The 20,608-nt window shown below is 34.2% G+C and overlaps 2 protein-coding genes across 2 annotated transcripts; one reads left to right on the top strand and one right to left on the bottom strand.

Moving 5' to 3' along the window:
- Positions 1–718: 718 nt before the first annotated feature.
- On the top strand, positions 719–8,685 carry LOC660868 (uncharacterized protein). The gene is made up of 4 exons (XM_015977780.2): positions 719–1,139; positions 1,191–1,405; positions 1,459–1,531; positions 6,129–8,685. The coding sequence occupies exons 1-4, from the start codon at positions 948–950 to the stop codon at positions 6,834–6,836; spliced, it is 1,188 nt and encodes a 395-aa protein (XP_015833266.2). The 5' UTR covers positions 719–947; the 3' UTR covers positions 6,837–8,685.
- Positions 8,674–19,463, bottom strand: Jarid2 (Jumonji, AT rich interactive domain 2). The gene is made up of 7 exons (XM_008194238.3): positions 19,144–19,463; positions 18,209–19,090; positions 13,726–16,522; positions 11,828–12,265; positions 11,577–11,772; positions 9,028–9,719; positions 8,674–8,981 (listed from the first exon to the last, which is right to left on the bottom strand). Exons 1-7 carry the CDS (start codon positions 19,221–19,223, stop codon positions 8,766–8,768), a joined length of 5,301 nt encoding a protein of 1,766 aa, XP_008192460.2. The 5' UTR covers positions 19,224–19,463; the 3' UTR covers positions 8,674–8,765.
- Positions 19,464–20,608: the final 1,145 nt, after the last annotated feature.

Genomic DNA, 20,608 nt, shown 5'->3' with positions numbered 1-20,608 from the left:
TTAACAGTTATATTATATAAAAAAATAATAACAATTTTTTATATTAATGAAATTGCTCATCTCCCATTAGTGGACACATCTCTACAACGGACGATTAAAGATACTCCATCGATTTCCATTGTTGAGAAGTCTTACTGTAGGTGGTTTACAGTTACTATCATTTGAAATAATAATTATATGTATATGAGGTACAATAATTAATAAATACCACAGTAAATATACATATTACACCTAAATAAATAAATGTAAATGAATATAGGGGGTTGGTTATTACGTTATTAGTTATTTCCTATTAGAAAAAAAGCATTATATAGATAAAGATTGGCACTTTCGTGATGATTATTAATTCTTTTATATCACTTAAAAAACAAACACATTATATAGTCATGTCGGTATTGTGTCATGTCCTTACTCAATAATGTTATAATTGGAAAAAACGACAAAATGAATGAATGAAATTATTGTTTACTTAATAAAATGATTTTTATGGTGTTAACAGGGTTTATTAATTTGATTGTTCTAAAAATTACATTTGCTGGGCCCAGTAATACTAAGTTATTTAACATTTTTTGTTTCCCATTGTGATGGCTTAACTAATTTAAATGTTTACAAACACTTTTACTGACATCCTAACTGTTCTTGTAACAGTTTTGAATTCAGTGCTTATCATTGTGGAGTGGTTAAACAAGTTTTGAGATAAATTATCCAATTTTGGTGGCCGCGGTCCCACTTGAAATTTTAGGGACTTTGCTCCCAAAATAGTGATATCTCAAACGTCACTCGGTCCTGTCAACTTGTCACAAAACAGAAAAAAAGTGAAATAAACCAAAAAAAGTGCATTTATTCCACGTCTACGGAAAATGTGACCTTATCATGGATTTTCCGCGCCACGAAACCTTATCTTCGCCCACAAACCACAGTAAAATCCCTATCAACATGTAAACAAGATGTTGGGCCGTCAAAAATTAAAATACGAAGCTGTGGACAGCGACGATGAGCCCCCGAGTGATTTCGAGGAAAAGAAACGTGGTTTTTTCAACAACAATTGCTTTTGGTCCAGTTTATTTACAAGTGTTTTGATTGGAACTTACTACATTCCTTCCATATGTTTGACGTTCTATCAGCGATGGCTTTTCCAGGTACTTTACTCAAGTTTCACAAAGAAAAAATCATTGAATGGAGTGTTTCAGACATTCCATTTTCCGTTAGTCACGGTTTTGGTTCATATGATTGTCAAATTTCTACTAGCTGCGCTAATCAGGGCTGTGTTGGAGCGAAGACAGGGCAAACAAAGGGTTATGTTGGAGTGGAGGGAGTATCTGGTCGCAGTGGCCCCCATGGGGGTCTTCAGTGGCCTAGACATAGGCTTCTCTAATTGGGGCTTAGAACTCATTAAAGTCTCATTGTGAGTTTGAAAATAAAACACAGTTAGGGGCTAATATTGTGCTAATTTTTTAGATATACAATGACCAAGTCCACGACAGTTGTGTTTATTTTGGGATTTTCGATGCTATTTAAGCTTGAAAAAAAGGTAAACAATTGATTTAATAACAGTTATCATATCGTTCGTTTTGACACGGTCGCGTGGCTTCTTTATTTAGTGTAATCACTTAATCAGGACAAAAATGGTGGTATTTTTTGTATTTCGAGTGTTAAAGCTCTGAAAAAACATCTTTTACATTATTTTTTGTTTATGATGTGACTTGAAGCTGAACAAACTTATTTATTGCTTTTCGTATAGGCGTTTAAAAACTTCTCGTAGGTATATCTTTAATACTAAACGTGTAGGAGTAGGAAGATAATTTTTCCATGTATTTGGTATCAATGAAGAAATGCAGTGTCGTTTCCTAATGATTTTAGCTATTATAGCCAAGTCGTTTTTTAGCCTTACTTTTTTCAAACTTCAGAGTTTGAAAGTCAAATGATTTGCCACACTAATTACATTGGATATCTTCTGGGTACTTATAAGAATGAGACGCAACACAAAAAAAATTTTGGTTCTCTAAGCACTATAATTCCTATTTTAAAACATAAAATTCATAAATTTCATAGAGGAAAAATATTCGATGGCATAGGTATTTTTCAGAAAATCGTTGGGTGTTAATGTTTTAAGATTAAACAAGAGAATAATGTAATATAAAGTAATAATGTAATTATTTACTAATACCATAGAACCTATGTATTTGTAAAAAACAATTTCCCAGGTGAGCAATATGTTTACAGCACAAGCGCTGCGAGTGCTGCATGAATTAAGAATGATTTTTTGTGTGGAATAATTCCAAAAATCAATAATTATTGACCGATTAAACTAGAATTAAACTGCACTAAGAATTATCGTATTTAAATTTCTGGTACTTATCGTTAAAAAACATACTCTATGTCGACGGTAACGCTACTAATCTAATAAATGGCCCTAGGTGTTATATAATTTTATTCCCGAACATTTTCAAATTTTCTGTTTGTCTTTCCATATTTTACGAATGAAAAAGAGTGGAATTGTGAACATCTATAATTTTTTTTCGTGTATTGTTTTTGGAGTGCCGTATTTTCATAACAGACAATGTCAATTTCATCTTAATTTAACAATAAACGTTCAAATTTATTTCGCCATCTACTTTAGTATACGATCACTGATCAGACAGTGAGCACTTCATGAACATATTTTAAAGTAAAAAAAAAACAGCTGAAATCAAAATACCTTTCAACCTACGGTCCTTTTAAAAGGACAGTTTACTTCTTTTTCTAGCTACTCTTAGATAGGTGGACACACTTAATTATACATTACAAGTGTCAATGCTCAACGTCAAATTCTGTTCAATGTTAATCAAAACTTTTTATAGTTTATAAACATTAGCACCATTTCAACTTAACATTTCGGTGAAAAAATGCATGCGTATCAAAACTGGAACTAAGTCTTATAATATATCAGTTTATAATTTTATTCCAATTTCTTGTATAAATACACTTGTACAAAGATCAGAAAATTACTACTACGTTCGAATTTGGCATAAAATATTATGTTTTTTGTAAAATTTTTGTAATATGCTTCTGAATCTTAAAGTCCTATATCTCAAAAATAAATAAAACATATTTTGTCTGTAGCTTCCTAATCCTAAACCTCCGTGTTATATGGGTACTTTTGAAATTGTGAACCTACTTCTGTAATACAGCCCCAAGTCTTATGATCCAACATATTTCTAGTCGAGTAAAAAAATCATTGAATTACCTAATTGATGGAAACTTGAATACACTATAATTTGATGCTTTGGTATCGTCCTAATTTTAGAAATATGGCTGTGAGATACTAAAAACCAGTATGTAAAATCAAATTTCAAGTTACTGGCATCTTTTCTACTTGATAAAATTCCTTGAATTTTTATAGCGTTAAGTTCTAAAAGATAAATAAAATTCCAAAAAAAGCAATTTTGAAAGGTTTTGAGTAATTAACATTTTATTATTTAATATTGATTTGATTTTTGTCAACTAAATAGAAAAATGTAATTTTGCTTTGACCATATTTGACTGGAGACACGTTGTATTACAAAAGGGGTAGGTGCTAGAAATTTCAAAAGTACACAAAAAGTGTCCTCCTGTAAATAGAAATTTTCTTGTCTCGGGGTTTTTTATTTTTTTTTGTATTTTCTGTAATATCCACTATCCAAAGTGGCTTGTTTAAAAATAACACAACAATAATAATTAAAAGTTTGGCTACAAGGCTAAATTAATAAGAATAATAAGAATTGGATCATTATATTTATCATTAACCATTGCGTGAATCATTTTGGTAAGAAACAATGCTCGTAAAGTTTAGAAGTAGCTATTACTCAGATTATGAAATTTTTGCTGATATGACACATTCTCTTTGTTGGTCTTAATTATTTTAAGCATTTTTATCAAAAGAAATGGTGCAATTAAAAGTGTGTTTGATTCGTTTCTGACAATATTATACGTTAAAAATAAAAACACATTATTTGCGATACATAGAACAGTTTATGTAAAAAACGTCCATTGAAAAATGCTTTTGTTAAACCTTTTACTTACTCCTAGATTACGTACCAGGTGAGGCAACCTTATCGCGCATTTAAAAAAATCGTGATTTTAAATCAAATAAAAAATGCATTTTACACGCCTGACTGTATGTTCAAAAGGTATCTCCTCTAATTTTGTTAGTAATTTTTCACTTACAGATGAAGATAATAATTGAAAAAGAAGGAATTTTCAACCAAGAAGTCAAATTCTGAATTTTATACTTAACTACGCGTATTCACTTCAAATAATTGTTTACGAAATTAGCAAAAAAATACCAATAAAATTTTAACTTAAAAGTTGCTAGTTGTGTTGTAAATTTAGGTAACAATGTGAACTGTAATTGAGGTAGGATTGTAAAAGATTTCGTTGGGATATTTGAATATGGACATCAGTTTTTGTCAGTTTTATTTTATTAAAAAGGTCGGCTACTGGTAAGTAATCCCTTTGTTGGCAAATTATACGATCTTGTAACAAATCACGCGTCTGGTTTGGGACTAAATAAAAAGACCGATTATTTAACCAACCACTAAATAAAAATTTATAATTCTGATACCAGAGTTCGATGGGCTAACAGGTAGAGGGATTTACTTTGTCTAAAAACTTTGGCCCGAATTCTTATCCCATTCAGAAATAAAGTTAACTAGACGCCCTCTGGTGATGACTTTTGAACTATGTCGAAAACAGTAAAGAAATTTTCGTAATTCCACATTTAACTGACATTTAATGAATTGTTCAACAATTTTGCGTGTATAGTGTTAATTACTTACAATAGAAAGAATCACTTTGAAAGTATGTGGTGGTAAATACTAGCGTTCACTTTGGTTCTGTAGTTTTTCGTGGTATAAAGTGTTTATTGTTGGAACTTGAAAGTGGATATAAAGTGAAAAATATTTAAATTTTGATTACAAAGTGTTATCAAACAGTTGTCTAATTAAAGATTATAAGTAATGGATCACAGCGAACACAAAGTTTGGCTCAAGAAACCAATAAATTAGTGAAGTGTGTGAATTTTAGGTTAGAATTTTCCACTGAAAAAATCATGAAATGCTGCGGTAAATCTACAAAACTGCAATAAAGATTAACAACTGCTGATACATTTAAACGTAAATTATTCCAAAAGGTAGGCTTTTCAATGTCTTTGTAATAATTTTCCAATAAAGAAAGTGAACCAAACAGCCATTCGTTATTCGTGTTTTCCTCGTCATCTCTCATTTGTCAACATAAGTTTCTTGTATCAAAGATACAATAATCATTCCGCATAGGCAATGCAATCATTGTGAAGCCCCAAAATTCGTACAACGCTCAAAATATCCGAATAAACATTTTCCCGCCATTTATAGTTACTGTTTTCGACCTAGCTCAGTGGCACCCCCAACGGTAATTTTACTTCCGAATTATTAAATTTAATAACGTCTCTAACTTCCATGGCAACGTTTGCATCTCTTTCTACAGCATTAGATTTACATAAATCTATATCGTTTTATGTTTAGTTTAATAGCGTATTTAGCTAATCACATCCTTAATGATGAGATAAGAATTCGGTCCATTGTAGTTAAATTAACTGTTACTACCAAAAAACTTATTTATTAACAAAAAAAATTGATAAAAATCGAGAATGGCCCTTATAAGTGTACAGGCTGGTGTGTAAAATTTCAGGATTTTCAATTCATTAGAAGTTGCGATTTTCTTGGGTGCGCGATAAGGTTGCCTCACCCATCATTTAGACCACAATACGTAAAGAAAAAAGAAGTAAATTCATATAATGTTCAACTAATAGGCTTTCTCTGGAAACGTGGTTCTTTGGGCTCTTGTTTTTGATTTTACCAAAGAAATACTACCCAGACCATTAATTTATAAAAATACACAAAAGACAACCAAAAGGATGCAAAACTTATATCAAGTGTAAAATACTGTTCGTTTAGCTTCAAGTAACTAGACTACTGTAATAAAAGTGGGAATGTAGCTTTACGTCGAATAATAAATTTATTATGTCATCTGGTAGAAATATGTATTTTTTTGGGCTGGCAACTCTGGCCGTGTAAAAACGAAGCTCCCTATGCATCACAGCAAGCACAGAGATTATCACAATAAATTTTCAGTCATGGAGTCTTGCCCTTATCGTTGGGATGATCACAACGGGATTAATCCTCTTTACTTACAAAGCGACCCAATTTGACACTTTGGGCTTTTTGTTGCTTTTATTGGCCTCGATGTCCAGCGGAGTGAGATGGACTTGCGTCCAACTCCTCCTCCAGAAGTCCAAAATCGGGATGAGAAACCCCATCGATATGATCTACCACATGCAACCGTGGATGATCATCTCAGTCCTACCATTTGCCATATGGATGGAAGGCCCCTCAGTTGTAAAAAATTGCCAACTAATACGCACCACAGACACCTCAATAATAATCACAATGATTTTCAAAATTTTACTCGGGGCCTTTATCGCATTTTTCATGGAAGTGTGCGAAGTCCTAGTGGTGGGCTACACCTCAAGTCTCACGCTCTCCATCGCTGGAGTTGTTAAAGAAGTGTTTATCCTAGTCTTAGCCGTAGAATGGAACGGGGACCAACTATCGCCCATCAACGTTGTTGGCTTGCTTATTTGTCTCTCTGGAATCACGTGCCATGTTTTCCACAAGTTGAGGAACACTCCGAAGGTGGCACGTGTGTATGAGGTGCACGACGAGCGACGCGAGCTGGGTGAGCATTTAATAGTCAGTGAAGATGGACACGTGTCGAGTGATAATGACGAGAAGAACGACACGCAAGTACTGTTCGATATTTTGCGCAATCGGGACAGGTAGTCGCGAGTTTTTTTCATGACTGGATAGTACTTAAGGAAATGTGGGTGTGAGTCACCCAGATTTTTTAATTTAATACTTTTATAACAACATAAGATTATGTTTTGTGATATTGTGTAATTTAAGGCTAAGTGTATGTGTGACAATGTGATTGTTTTTTATTGAGTGAGGGGTAAGGTTGCGATGTGGCTAAAGTTACGTCTTTTTTTAATTATTCTTCTACCGGACGATTTTAAAAGCCGGTAATAAAATTTTCGAATCTCCCTTAAAAAAATTTTTTTGCCCATTTTGGTGAAACTTTGGACAATTTTAAGTAAGTTTTGAGCTCCACCTGTGTAAAGTGTTCCGAGGAGTTGATAAAATTAGATATTTTACGAGTTATGAATGGATTTAAGTTTAACACAAGTGCATTAGCTCATACTCCAAACATACACTATTATCCGAACACTTCATAATAATTATTTTTTCAAAGATGATTAAACTAGCGAGTTTATAAAATAAATCTTTAAATGGTGAAATATTTAAGGTAGTACTTTAATGTGCATTTACTTTTTATTACTAATTGTTACTAGTAATTTTCGTACTCAAGTCTTAATAGCTGTTAGCTATTCGGCCGTTATTGTATATATTTTTTTGAAAATGGCTTAATTTTTAAATATCAATTTAATATCAAACGCTCAAGGCAATCTAATAGTTGCTGCCATGTAACACTCATTGGTCACAAGTTGTCCTCGTGGTCACCACACTGCATTCCCATTGGTCAGGAGCCCGTAACTTAATGAAAAACCTGTATGGTAAAAAGTTTCATTAAAGTACAGATTACAGACATTTTATCAACCAAATAAAGCAAGGGAATAGAAAAGACTACAAAATTAATACATAAAAACCCTTTGGATCATCTCAATTCAGGGTGTTTTAAAAATGTTTTTTTGGAAAATAACTTTATTTTTTTAATTATTTAACCTGCAACGACTGAGCTAATTTCACGAATTATAAAAATTCCCCATTTATTGTGAATTCAATGAAATTAGAAGACTTTTGGAGCATAATTTTGCATGTAACATCACCTTGTGTTTCAAAAAAAAAATTTGAAGGTGGAAACTAATTTAGAAGTTGTTTGGTTTCAGTTAAGGAAAGCAGAAGTACGAAAATTATATTTTAAAACAAATTGTACAGAAAATTTGAAATGTGGTAAATTAAAAAAAAAACAAGAAAGCCTTCAAATTTGTCTCAATCACTCGTTCAACTTGGAAATAAACGCAAACCCATCAATAAAGCAAAATACGATAACTTGATGACACAGCTTAAATGGATACCAGAAGAATGTCACGAATATTACAGAAATCTTCCTTCTGTTCAAAATGCTGAAGATTTTCCGGAAGGCAATTAATCTTCCTACTTAATAACTATTTAAATTGTTTAAAAAAATTAAATACAATTACAACTTGTTAAAAACCAAATAACTGGAACATCCTAGTTTTCGTTGTTGCTCCTCGGAATTGAAAATGAAAGTTTCAAATGTCTAAAATAAAAAGAGTTTTCATTTAAAATTTTAAATTCATTTTGAATGATGGTATTTCCGTTTTTTATCATTTTAACTAAGAAAAAACTTAATAATCAGCAAAACCCCTTAATAATAATTAGAACGGTGAAGAGGGAAGTTTTATTTTAGTTTTGATGACGTGACTGTTGACTTTATTTATGGTAGTTTAAATTTCTCACCACAAGAGACACAAAAAATCTCGTAACCTTACTCACATCCTACATCAGTTCGTTCACATCTAGTTACCACTAAGTTAATTAAATACTTATAATTTATGTATAAATAAAAATACACCCGTTATGACTAAAATCGTTTATGTAAAGAAAAATCCACACAATACCAACCTAAAAAAATACATCAATCTACAATAAAATATTTGCACGCTGAATTCATTTAAGCAACGTTGGCATCCCTGTAAATCGGTTAGGTACTTTCTTTTGCAATTTGTTACAAATCGCCGACTTGATTTTATCAACCAGTCCATCCAACTCCGTATCATCGTACGTAAAACTCAAAGTACAGTTCTTGCATTGTATTTTCTTCTGTTCGATTTGTTCAGCCGCATGGTCTAGACAATAAACCAGGTCTTCCTGCGATTCGATCACCTACAAGTCAAACATAAGAACCAGTCACGTCAAGTCACAATTTTACCATTGAAACAAAAAGATTCATTCTGCAAATTTCACACTCGTACTCCCCATCTTCATTATGAAGCTTCTTTTTCTTTTTTGGGGCGTCCGGCAGAGGCAATTTTTCCGTCGCTGACACGCCCAACTTTCTAACCCTTTCTCTCGCCGACTTTTCCTTATCACATAGCTCCTGAACCGCTGGTATAATCTGCTTCAAAACCTCCACATTCGACCTCGCGTCGTTCACTATACTTAACAAAAGTCTATCGAACGAAAACATCGACGGTTCGCAACTGTTTCTCAGCTCGTTAAAAACAAGTCTGCCGGTCTTCAGCCAATAGGAAGGCGCGAAATACACACTTTCGGACACCACGTAACCGGTACTTAAACTCGAGGTGAACGCTTTAGGAAAAACTATAATAAACTGTCCCGGTTCTTGCACAATTCGAGACAGTGAGACTCCATTTTCGACTAGGAGGTTCGGTGGTACCATCACTGTGTCTGATGGTAACCAGAGACTCTTATTTCGACAGTAATTAGGTACTAGGGTTTTCAACGCAGTGTGAAAAGCACCACTAGTCGAGTCGGGAATACCGTACCAGATTTTGTTACCCCCAGTGTGGAGGTACTCGATCCATGGGAGGCTGTGGGGGTCGCGGTACCAGCAGCACGAACTGAACACCATTCCCACGTGCAGGGTTGGTACCGTTACGCCTAAGAAAGAAATGTAGAAAAAATACGAAAATACCTAACAACTAAATACTATTTTTTTCGTGTGCAAATAGCGTAAAGGTGTAAATTTTAAACTTAAATAAAGTGATAACACTGAACAAGAAATATTGAGGTAAAAAGCTTTCTTCGCGGACGATTTTTAGAACCTGAACTACTCCAGGATTTATTTAAAGCATGTACGGTTCAGAATCAGTTACGAATTTTCGTCCACCGTGAACGATAATTTATCGTTGTCAAGTACATAGTAAATGTTTAAAAACTAACAAACCACAAAAAATTTTCCCTAAGTTGGGAATGAGTTATCAGAAAAACCGTGACACGAAAAAGTATAAATTATAGAAAACAACTTAAACAACCCATTTTCCAATTAACAAACGTTATTTTATAAATAATTTCAATTTAGTACGGAATTAAATAAATCCCGGTAACCAAAACAAACTATTTTTTTTATTGTGATTCAAACCCACTTCCTTGAGTAACTTCGCAAAAACTTCAGTAAATACTTCACGATGAAGCAAACACTACTGATAATTAGAAGTTTCCATAGTATTTTTCTCTTTATACCAAAGTACAGTAGGGTGATTTGAAAATGTCATGCCAATAAACCCCGGTTTGGGATCGGTAGGTACTCGAACCGCAAACATCTGTGGCAATAAACTAAACTTGGGTGCACGAAATAATTTTACTTTTTAATTTGAATCCAATTGCTTAAAATAAGATTTAGTTTTATAATGTTCTTAGTAATTTTAAAAATCACTATGTTAATAAACCCGTTAATCCAATAATTCTATTCCCTTTTCCGATTCTAATGAAGGTGTCGTTTAATTCTCAATGTGAAATAAAATTGATTTCGAAATAAAAAAATTAATTTATGAATTAAAAAAAAATTGATTGCCTCTAAAGGCCTATTTGTGAATTATGCGTTTTAAAATTCCACCTATTTTGATACTTGTTCAGTAATTATTACTATTTCTTTAACAAGAAATAGAATATATTAAAAGAAAACATGGCTCCAGTTAAAAACAAAACTGTTTTTTATTTGCAAGTTTTTATCAGAAATTTATTTACAGTTTGTCACTTTGGTAATCGTGTTTGGATTTTTGCTACAAAAAGGGATGCAATTAGTTTTCGCTGAATATCATAGGAAGAACAAATTTATTTAGCAACGCGAATTAAACAACATCTTTATTGAAATTGGTTTCATCGACCAAAGGTTTCGACGGTTAAATTTACTAGAAACATCAGATATTTTAAGGCAATTGTATTCGAGTCAACTGTTGGAATCAACAAATAATAAAATTTCCATTTTTGATTAATTTTATTCTCAATACGAATTAAATGACAATTGTTATTGGAATCAGCTTTATTATTACTTGCATTGATTACGGATTTCGTCAACATAATGACTTTGAAATTTACTAAAAACATCAAATGAAATCTTGTTTTAAGTAATTGTATTCAAGTTGAAAACTAAAATTATTTCGTGGCATCAGGTTTACGACTAAATATAGTTTATTGCCACCGATGGTTGCGGTTGGAGTACCTACCAAGTGCTGGGGTTTATTGGCATGACATTTTCAAATCACCGGCCGTACATAAAGCATGTCTAAAGTGTTTACTTTTACTAACTCCAAGTATACTGCGGACTAAATTCTATGTGATCAAACTTTAAAAAAATATCACGAAACAGTGAACTAACTTTAAATTTTTATGCCCATATTTAAGTTTTCCGACCCAAAATCAGCTAGGCTTAGTACAAGAAATGTGCGATAAATTTGTTGTTCAGTAATTAGAAAGGTAAAAATAGACATCAACTTGCAAAAAATAAAGAAGTCATACCCATAACTGGACCCATGGATCTTAGTACCGACCCACTATTATTCGTTAGCACTTTAAGATTCCACGCGTGTCTGGCAAAGGGGCTATTTTTCGAGACTGCAAACCCGTAGCCCCAATTCCCGGAGTCAATCGAGCCCGAATGGACACAAATATGGTTTTGTTTCACAGTTACATGTTTCCAGAACTCTTGCTCGACCTGAAAACCGCCATTATAACACACATCACGAGGCAAAGGCGAGCCATTCATTCACCTCTTCGGCCGGCGGTTCACAAGTCCTGAACCACATACTCATTGTATTTCTTGCAATTCGGTAAAACGCATTCAGTGCCATACTGCGCCCTTTGACAATACACTCTTCGGCTTCATCGTCGGATTCCGACTCGATTTCAGTGTTGTTATCGTCGATGTTTTGTTGGGCTTTGAGGAGGGATTTTGACTCACGTTTTGCCCATTCGGTTTCGACTTCGTCAAATAATTTTTCGCGTTCGGCAGGTGATAAAGTATCGTATGGTAATAGATATTTGCAATAGATGTCGTCTAGTTTCGTGACTCTGTCTTGTGCCGACTTTGGTATTTTCATGAGGTCGGAAACTTTCGGCCATTTCTTCTTCTCGATGACTTCTTTGAGACCGCCGAGGGACTGGACGGTTTGGTAGAGACGTGGCAAGTCAATCTCCATACCGCCAATCTTCAAAGCGATAAGATATAAATTTGTTATTCAATAACAATTTAAACAAGAAAATAAATAATTACACATGTTGTTAAAACTGAGAATTCAAGACTTGAATTTTTCTGTAAAACTCTGATGTGTAAACATAAAATCTTAGGAAAGAAAAATATCAGCCATTTCATTTAAACGGACGGGACACTGATTTGATATATTGTTTTTAAAATATATGTTTTAGCCACTGTCTTTTTATGTTAGTTTGGTCATTTGCATTGAGAGTTCTCTCTCCTTTGGTTTATTTTTTAAGTGAACGTTGCATCTGCATACATAAAGCCTCATCAGTCATCAAACAGTTTAATGTGATGGAAATAGCCTATACTTCGTAGATTAAGTAGGTATGCAAACTGAATCCAATAAAGAGAGAATGTCAACATACGGAATTCAAATTTACAAATTTAAGGATTTAAAAACTATCCTTTCAGCTGTCTTTACATTTCATACTTAAAACTTAATAATAATTTTAAAGAAATAAACGTAAAAAGAGAAGAATATGGAAACGTTTACGTATGAAAGTTTGTAAATAAAAAATAAACCCAAAAATACAAAAAAAGTTTTAAAAAAGAAAGTAAGAATATAAAGACTTAATGTATTTAGAGTTTCAAACAGAATTTAAAAATTAAAGGAAAAAATGCTAATTCTTATAAAACTATCACATGAAGTGGTATTTTGAATTTGTGAAATTGTTTTTAAATTGTCTGAACTAACAAAAAATTTTTGTTTATTTTATATATTTATTTTTGTTTTTTTCATTTACATTGAATTATCTCTCATTTTGTTTACTATTTTAAACGATCGCTGCATATACATGCATAAATTCTCATCAATCAGTTAAATGTGATTAAAGTAGCCTATAATTCTAAGATTAGGTAAGTGTGCAATACTGAATCAAATGAAGACGGAATGTTGACCAACATATAGAATTTATATTAACAAATTTTATAAGCATTAGAAAAGTAAAAAACTATCCTTTTCGTTCTCTGTGCATTTCATATTTAAAATTTAAGAATTTTTTAATCGTAAACGAAGAAGTTCAAAATAAACCTAAGAGCTGCATTAAAAAAGATGTGTGAACATAAACACAAGAGTATAGAAAAATGATAATCGGGAATGAGAACTAAAAAAATCAAAGGCAAAAGAAAACCTTTTCCTATTCATATAAAACCCGGAAAGTGCTCTTGCTCCGGAAAATTTTTACTCTCTTTGCAGACTATTTCGAATTTACATTTATTCTTTTCTTTTCTGTGTAACATTGTCGTCTTTTTGTCACTTAAGTCGAACGAATTATCCTTTTGTTTTTATATAATTTATGATCAAAGTAGCCTATAATTCTCAAATCAAGTTTACAACACTGTGTAAAATACAAAATTCGGGTCATAGGCTACTTTGCTCAAGAAAAAAAAAATATTTAAACTGCCACTAACCCATGGTGGATGAGTCAGATTAATATTCTGCGTGGACAGATACTTCTTAATCGCCATCAACTCCTTAAAGTTGGGCCCCCACCGATGCAACATTTTATGAACGTACTGATTATACGCAGTAAACCTCATATCATCGGTCACTTTACACTCCGGTTTAAAAGTACTCGGTGGTACAATCCGACAAATCCCGAACTGTTCAGCTTTGGGCCGAATCTTCTCGATATATTCCAACGGATCTTGAAACTCCTTCTCACTAGGATGAAAAGTCGGTCCTTCCACTAACTGTGCCCCGTTGACTGGAAAATCTGGTAACTTGACCGGAACCACTTCACTCGCCCGGATTTTAGGTTTAGTGCATTGTCGTTTGTACAATTTCGCACTGGATGAGGAGCTAGCGCTCGGCGAACTTGGTACTTTGTATTTAAACTCTTCCGAAGCGTCAGAATTGCACGATTTGGGGGTTTGTTTAAGGGGAGGTTTTGGTGGCACCATGGGTTTTTTGTCGATTTTTGGTTTAGTTACCCTCTGTGGGGTAAAGAAGGGGCTATCTTCGGTGCCACCAAGAGGTAAGTTATCTTCAGATTCTTGCTTGACAAGGGTTGGTTTGCGGAATTTTGCAAACTCCTCAAATTTTGAGGACTCATCTTCCGATCTTGAAGTGGCAGTGCTTGATGGACGTCTAGTTGGCCTCCTGAAAGGAGTCTTCATTACGTCCTCCTCTTCACCAAACGCATAAACACTGCTCTCGTTACTGACGGAGAAGGCGTTGACATTGGGGGAAACCCCTACAACGGTCCCGACTCGATCTTTATTGCGGAAAATTAATTTCCGATCGGTGATCATTGGTTTGGCCAAAATTGCCTTAATTTCGTTCGGAAGACCTTTCGGTGACACTTCCTTCTTTTCGATGTTTGTAATAAGCAACGATTTTAGTTTCTCCGTGTCAATGGAATTGGCAACACTGTGCGAGGTCTCAGTTGGTATTTTTTCACCAAACTTCAACATAGCGTCATTTTCATTTTTGACGCTACTTCCAGCCATGGCGGAGTCTTTGAGCCACTTTTCGATCTGTTCGGTCGACATGTTGACCTTTTCTTTGCCGAAACGTCGGCTTATGTCTTTAAGGTCCACAGTGGTGTTGGCGTGAGAGCAGCCAGGCGATGGCAGTTTGGTCGTAATTTTGGGTTTTTCAGGTTTGGTTTTGAAACCTTGAAAGTAGTTTTCGTCTTCGTCCGATGATGAGAACATCGGGAGATAGTTTTGGGGACGTTTGGCGCATTCGCGCTTCGGTTTGGTTTCTTTTTCCCCACTTTCTTTCGGTTCTTCCTTAATTGCAATATCTTTACCATCACTAGGTTTATTTTGTGTTAGTTTCGAAAGTGGTTCTTCGTCCGAATCGCTGAAGCTTTGTTCCCCTTTTTGCACACTTCTCGTTTTTGTAAATTTTTTGGTTTTATTAACTATGGTCGGTTTTATATCGGAGGTGGTGGACTGGTCAGATTCACTCGAACTGCACTCTCTGTAACTCCTCGAATTCGTTCTTAGCGATTTTTTGAGAGAGTTTTTGTCGTTCTCACTGTCACAGTTTTTTGAGACTTTACTTCTGGTTATTTGTTTTTTCCTCGGTATCCTTATGTCAGCACGAAAGGACTCGTCGGAATCATCAGTATCCTCCAAATGCCTGATGTTTTGTGACGAGTTTCTGGTTTGTCGTTTAGTCCCTTCATCACTTTTTCCACTTTTATCTTTCATTTTCAAATTATTGTCAGAGACGTCCGAGTTCGAACTTTCATCATCTTCGAATTTTTCTTTGCCTTTCTTCTCTTTCTTCTTCTCGGAAGTGACCTCGATCGCATTTATGTGCACCTTAAGTTCCAAGGGTGAAGCGACCGCCGATCGGGTTTTACGATCACAAACCGGTTCTTCACTTTTCTTAACCTTATCTTCACTTTTCTTCACCTTTTCTTCACTTTTCTTCTTATCACTACCAGACCTCAAAACTTTACTTTCCACCTCCATTTCCTTTTTCGGTGATTTTTTGGTATCACTTTCACTCTCCGATGTTTTCGTCGTTTTTGCTTTCGCTTTTAATTCGTTTTCCCTCTGTTCGGTTTTTTTCACATTTGGCAATTCTGGGAAACTGTCAATTGAGACATTATCGTCATCGAGTCGACTCTCGTTTACTAATTTGTGACTAAGAATTTCCATATAGATGGCGGCAGCTTCTTTGGTTTTGCGAGTCGGTCTTTGAGAAGCTCTCGATTCCATTTGTTCGGTTGGTTTATCAATTTTCTTATCTTCATCCACTTTTTTACTGGGTGGGTCTTTGCGTGGTGGACTTTCGGCCGGTTTTTGAGCCGTTTTCTTCATTACAGCTTTCTTCTTAACCAAATCTTTCTTCTCACTCGATGTTTCGTCTTTTTTTGGCGTTGGTTTCGGAACAATTTTCGTTTTCTTCCCACTGTCTACGTCTTTTTTGACGTTTGGTGGTGGTTTTTCCATTTTTGGAGAAACATCTTTCTTTAAACGATCTGATTTTTTAAGAGCTTCAACTTTTAATTCTTTCGTTTTTGTTTCTATTAATTTCTTTACAACTGTTTCTTTTTTACCAACTTCTTTGCTTTTTATTAAAACTTTTTTGGCCGTTTCTATCTTTGATTTTTGCGCAGTTTGCGATCTTAAAGTTCTAGGCTTGACTGTTGTTTTCGGTGTGGATAACAACATCCGTTGTTTGATCTGTTGTCGCCTTGAAACGATTTTGTTGTTCAGAAATTTATTCGAACGGGTAATTCTGAAACTAAAAATAGTTCTTTGTAAAACAAGACATGAACATGGAAAACGTTAATCTTGTCTTTTTGTGCTTTGAGGTAAAAACTCAATTTTCTTCGCGAGATTGTGTCGAAATTAGCGCAAAATTTCATAAAAAAAAACAAGTTGAAAATTTATCAAATTAGGACAAAATTATAGCGTTTAACCATTTTTGAAATAAAACTAAGTCTTTTTCGAAAAACATTTCTGAAATTGCTTAAGAAATACTTAAATGAGATCGATGTTGATGTTACTTTAGTCCGTTTCACTGGATTTAGTTCGTTATTGAACCAAAAATTTATTTTACAAAATGTTTAAAACTCAATGACAATTGACATTTTAATTTTAATCTATTTTAATTGGTCTGACTTGGTTTTCCGTCAATAATAAGTAGAAAAACGTTGAAATTTGACTCAAAATAGTGCTGTTTTTAACTCTTTTTGTACTAAAATTTCACATTTTTTATGAGATACACCTAAAACAGACCAGACAATCACGAAAATAAGTTTAAAGCACATCTGTTTTTGCTGTTTTAAAGCGTTTTATAAAAGTTATTAACCAGAAAAGCAATTATTTCGCAAAATTAAAAAAAAAACAAATCGAAAATTTATCGAATTGGACCAGGAATTTGTGTTAAATTGAAGTGTTTAACCACGATTTTGAGACAAAACTAAGGTTTTCTTCGATAAATATTGTTGAAATTGGCTAAGAAATCATCAATAAGGTCAAGTTTGATAACAAATTGAACTAAAATCTCAATTAAAAAGCCCACACATTTTATGAAGTTTTTCCGTCAGAAACGTAATTCTTCAACAGAAGTCAAAAAATCACAGAATTAAGAAGAAAATAGTAGTTTTTCTGTCTAAAAAATTTATTTTTATCGCGAGATTTGGTTAATAAGGCCGAAAAAATAATAAACTATTAAACAAAAAGTTATAGTCTTCAATTTATAAAAAAAATCGTAAAACTTCACTATTAGAATGATTTAAATGAGAAAACAATGAAACACTACGAGAGTAGATTTACTTTTATAATAATCTATTTTTTTTAATAAGGGCTGAAGATGAACCAATTGGTTCAGAAACATGTTCCATCTTTAATATTTTTTTAACTTTAACTTTCTGACAATAAACTCTCGGGCATTTTTTTCCAATTTTGAAATAGCATACCACTTTGGAAATAATGGAAATGTACTCTTCAAAATACAATCTTTTTACAATTTTTCAAGATATTGTTTATACACGCCTAAAACACACAAATTAATGGAAATTGATGGTCTTTTCTATCTCAATTAATCGGTCAATTTTTTTGAGGGAAATTGCATAAAAAATAAGACAAAAAATAATAAAACTGAGTCAAAAATAGTGTTTTTTTTTTAACTAAAATCTATCTGACCTTTTTGTGAAATCTCGCTTAAACAGACCCGAAAACTACCACAGCAAGTCAAAAGGCCATGTTGTTTTGCATTTTAGAACGTTTTCAGGTAAAAAAATAATTACTTCGCAAAATTGTGTTAAAAATGAGCCGAAAAATCACAGAAATAATTTAATAGTGGTCATATCTCTTCCTTTTTTTTTAAGTAAAAGACTAAATAATTTTAATAGGTCGGGAAAATTACTAAATTGTTGTTTAAATCCGAGAAGATAATAACGCCGTTTTTTTACAAAAAACATACTTGATTTCTATTGGTTTTTTGGGCCCCGGCGCCGACTTCTTCGCCACTTTAGGGACCACACTTTTCGACGTCTTCAACGGTTTATCATCATCTGACGAATATTCACTCGTTTCTTCACTCTTCTTAACCGGTTTTTTAACCGGTGGCAACGGCCTTTTCTTCACATTTCTAAACTGCAACTCTTTCTGCACAAACCGTCCCCTGAAACTGCGCAAACACATTTTTTGCTTGATCTGCGGCCTGAGGGCGGTTTTAACCGAACGCGTCGCCACTTTCACTTGTTTCGGTTCAACGCTAACTTTACTTTTCTGAACCGTGGCGTTTTTCTTAACCGCTTCGGTTTTCGACACGGAATTCGAGCGAACTAGCGTTTTACTGGCGACTTTTTCCGACAGTTTGCTTATGGTAACAGCCCGAATTTTCGCCATTCTTTGCTCCTGGTACTTCCTTCTCAACGCTTGGACTGCGAGAGCATGCCGCCGTTTTTTGTCCATTTGGCGGCTGATAACAATGGGGTCCGCGCGTTTTCGGACCCCAAACGCAATGAACGGCCGGTCGGAGGACCCCGAGCCCGCTTTAGCGATCGTGGAAGTGTCAATGGGGCCGTTTTTCGGGGATTCACTCTTGATTTCGTGCACTTGGCCATTGGTGTCCACTATCGAAGCCGTGTTGAAGAAATTCAAGCTCGGGGGGAGGATTGGGGTTCCCCTGAAGCACAGAAACGTCAAGAAGTCTTCGGTGTTTGGTCTCTTGATGGGGAGCAGCTCCACGGGTTCGGGAAGGACGTCCACTTCTTGTTTTTCGATTTCTTTGACTGGGGTTATAACGGGGCTGTTTACGTTGGAGCCTTGGGCGAATTTGCGCTGCGCGTGCACTTTGGTCCTTAAGAGCGAAACGAGGGGTTAGTACTAAGTTTGGGGGGTTGGAGGGCTCACCTTTTGGGGCTTTCGTCGAGTAAGGGGGATGAACACTCGTCGCGGCGTTTGCGTTTCATTTCGCCCCGGTTTATTACCATTTTTTTGAAAAAACCCACGATTTCTACCAACACATTCTCACTTACATAACCTAACTTTTTTATTCAATTTCTTCATTAAAATCTCGCATAAACTATATAGAAATACTCTACAACACACAGTGAAGTGTTTATCACATTGTAATTACCTTAAAATTGCTTAATACTGTTTAAAATTAACACAAAGAGTTTTTTATTTTTGTTTATGGCCGCAATGTGTTGGCCGCACTGATGTTACCAACGCTTTCGGTGGTCTTTTCTGTTGGTTGCCCGAATTTTTACTTGAAAACTACCGCCAAGTGAAACGTAAGGGCCAAAAAAGAGACTGCAAAACGTTTATTTTGAAAGCTGGACAATAATCGAAATACGCAAAACGCAAAATAGTAAACGTATTTTAATAAATTCTTTAAATTAATAGATAGTGACACTTTTTTATTCGCGTCTTACGCATGCGCGTTTGGGTTATTTCAAAAATCAAGTGACAAGTCGGCTTGGTGTTTTATTGTTAGAAAAGTGAAAAAATTGTCTTGTGCGTGTGTTGTGCCAAAATTGACTGAAAAGTGGTGTTTTTGCATGGTTTGCGGGGGCTCAAGCTTCACATGGAATGCGAGGTAGGTTCCTTACTTAATTATTACAAACTGGACGTAACAACTTTATATTTTAAATATATTTTAAAAATGTTCCTAAGCCACAATACGAAGCTTCCTGTTTGTAGACCATAAAACGGTGTACTTAGATCAGTTTAAATGGTTAAAATTGAAAAAACTTACACGCGTTCTTTTACGACGTCCGCATGCGCATTTGTGATATACCTAATCAAAAATTTCAAAAAATCAAGTGGCTAGTCAGCTTGGTCTTTTATTGTTAAAAAATTGAAAAAATTGTGTTGTGCGAGTGTTGTGCGAAAATTGACTGAAAATGATGTTTTTACACGGTTTGCAAGTGCTCATCATTCACATGGAATGCAAGGTATGTTCCTCACTTTATTACTTATACTTTAATTGTATTTCAAAAGTTTTCCTAACACATAATATGAAGGTTCTTGTTTCTAGATCATCAAACAATAATATTTAAATCTTTTTACATAGTTAAAATCATAAACTAGGTCGTCCGCATGCGCATTTGTGTTATAAAGAAAAAATTCAAAAAATCAAGAGGCTTGGTTTATTGTCACAAATGTCAAAAATTGTGTGTTGTGTGTTGTGTTAAAATTGACTAAAAAATTGTATTTTTGGTCGGTTTCAAGTGCTCTGGATGCCTTACTTGGAGTACAAGGTAAGTTTTTTTCATTTTTATTATTTTATTTTATTATTACGCACTCTTGGGACATCCTGTATATAGATATTAGCTGCTTCAAAACTATAAAAACGCCAATGTCTCATTTTACC

This window comes from Tribolium castaneum, chromosome 1, assembly GCF_031307605.1.
Source record: "Tribolium castaneum strain GA2 chromosome 1, icTriCast1.1, whole genome shotgun sequence".
Lineage (NCBI taxonomy): Eukaryota > Metazoa > Arthropoda > Insecta > Coleoptera > Tenebrionidae > Tribolium > Tribolium castaneum.
Note: the sequence above shows the minus strand (reverse complement) of the source record. Positions and strands in the feature narration are given on the sequence as shown.

Bases quoted from the DNA above. Each gene is read 5' to 3' on its own strand.
- Jarid2 (XM_008194238.3), bottom strand. From the start codon at position 19,223: ATGGTAATAAACCGGGGCGAAATGAAACGCAAACGCCGCGACGAGTGT. The intron at 19,091-19,143 runs GTGAGCCCTCCA...TTCGCTCTTAAG, and splicing joins CTCGACGAAAGCCCCAAAAG to GACCAAAGTGCACGCGCAGC. The intron at 9,720-11,576 runs GTATGACTTCTT...TTTCTTTCTTAG, and splicing joins ATCCATGGGTCCAGTTATGG to GCGTAACGGTACCAACCCTG.
- LOC660868 (XM_015977780.2), top strand. From the start codon at position 948: ATGTTGGGCCGTCAAAAATTAAAATACGAAGCTGTGGACAGCGACGAT. The intron at 1,140-1,190 runs GTACTTTACTCA...GGAGTGTTTCAG, and splicing joins ATCAGCGATGGCTTTTCCAG to ACATTCCATTTTCCGTTAGT. The intron at 1,406-1,458 runs GTGAGTTTGAAA...CTAATTTTTTAG, and splicing joins GAACTCATTAAAGTCTCATT to ATATACAATGACCAAGTCCA.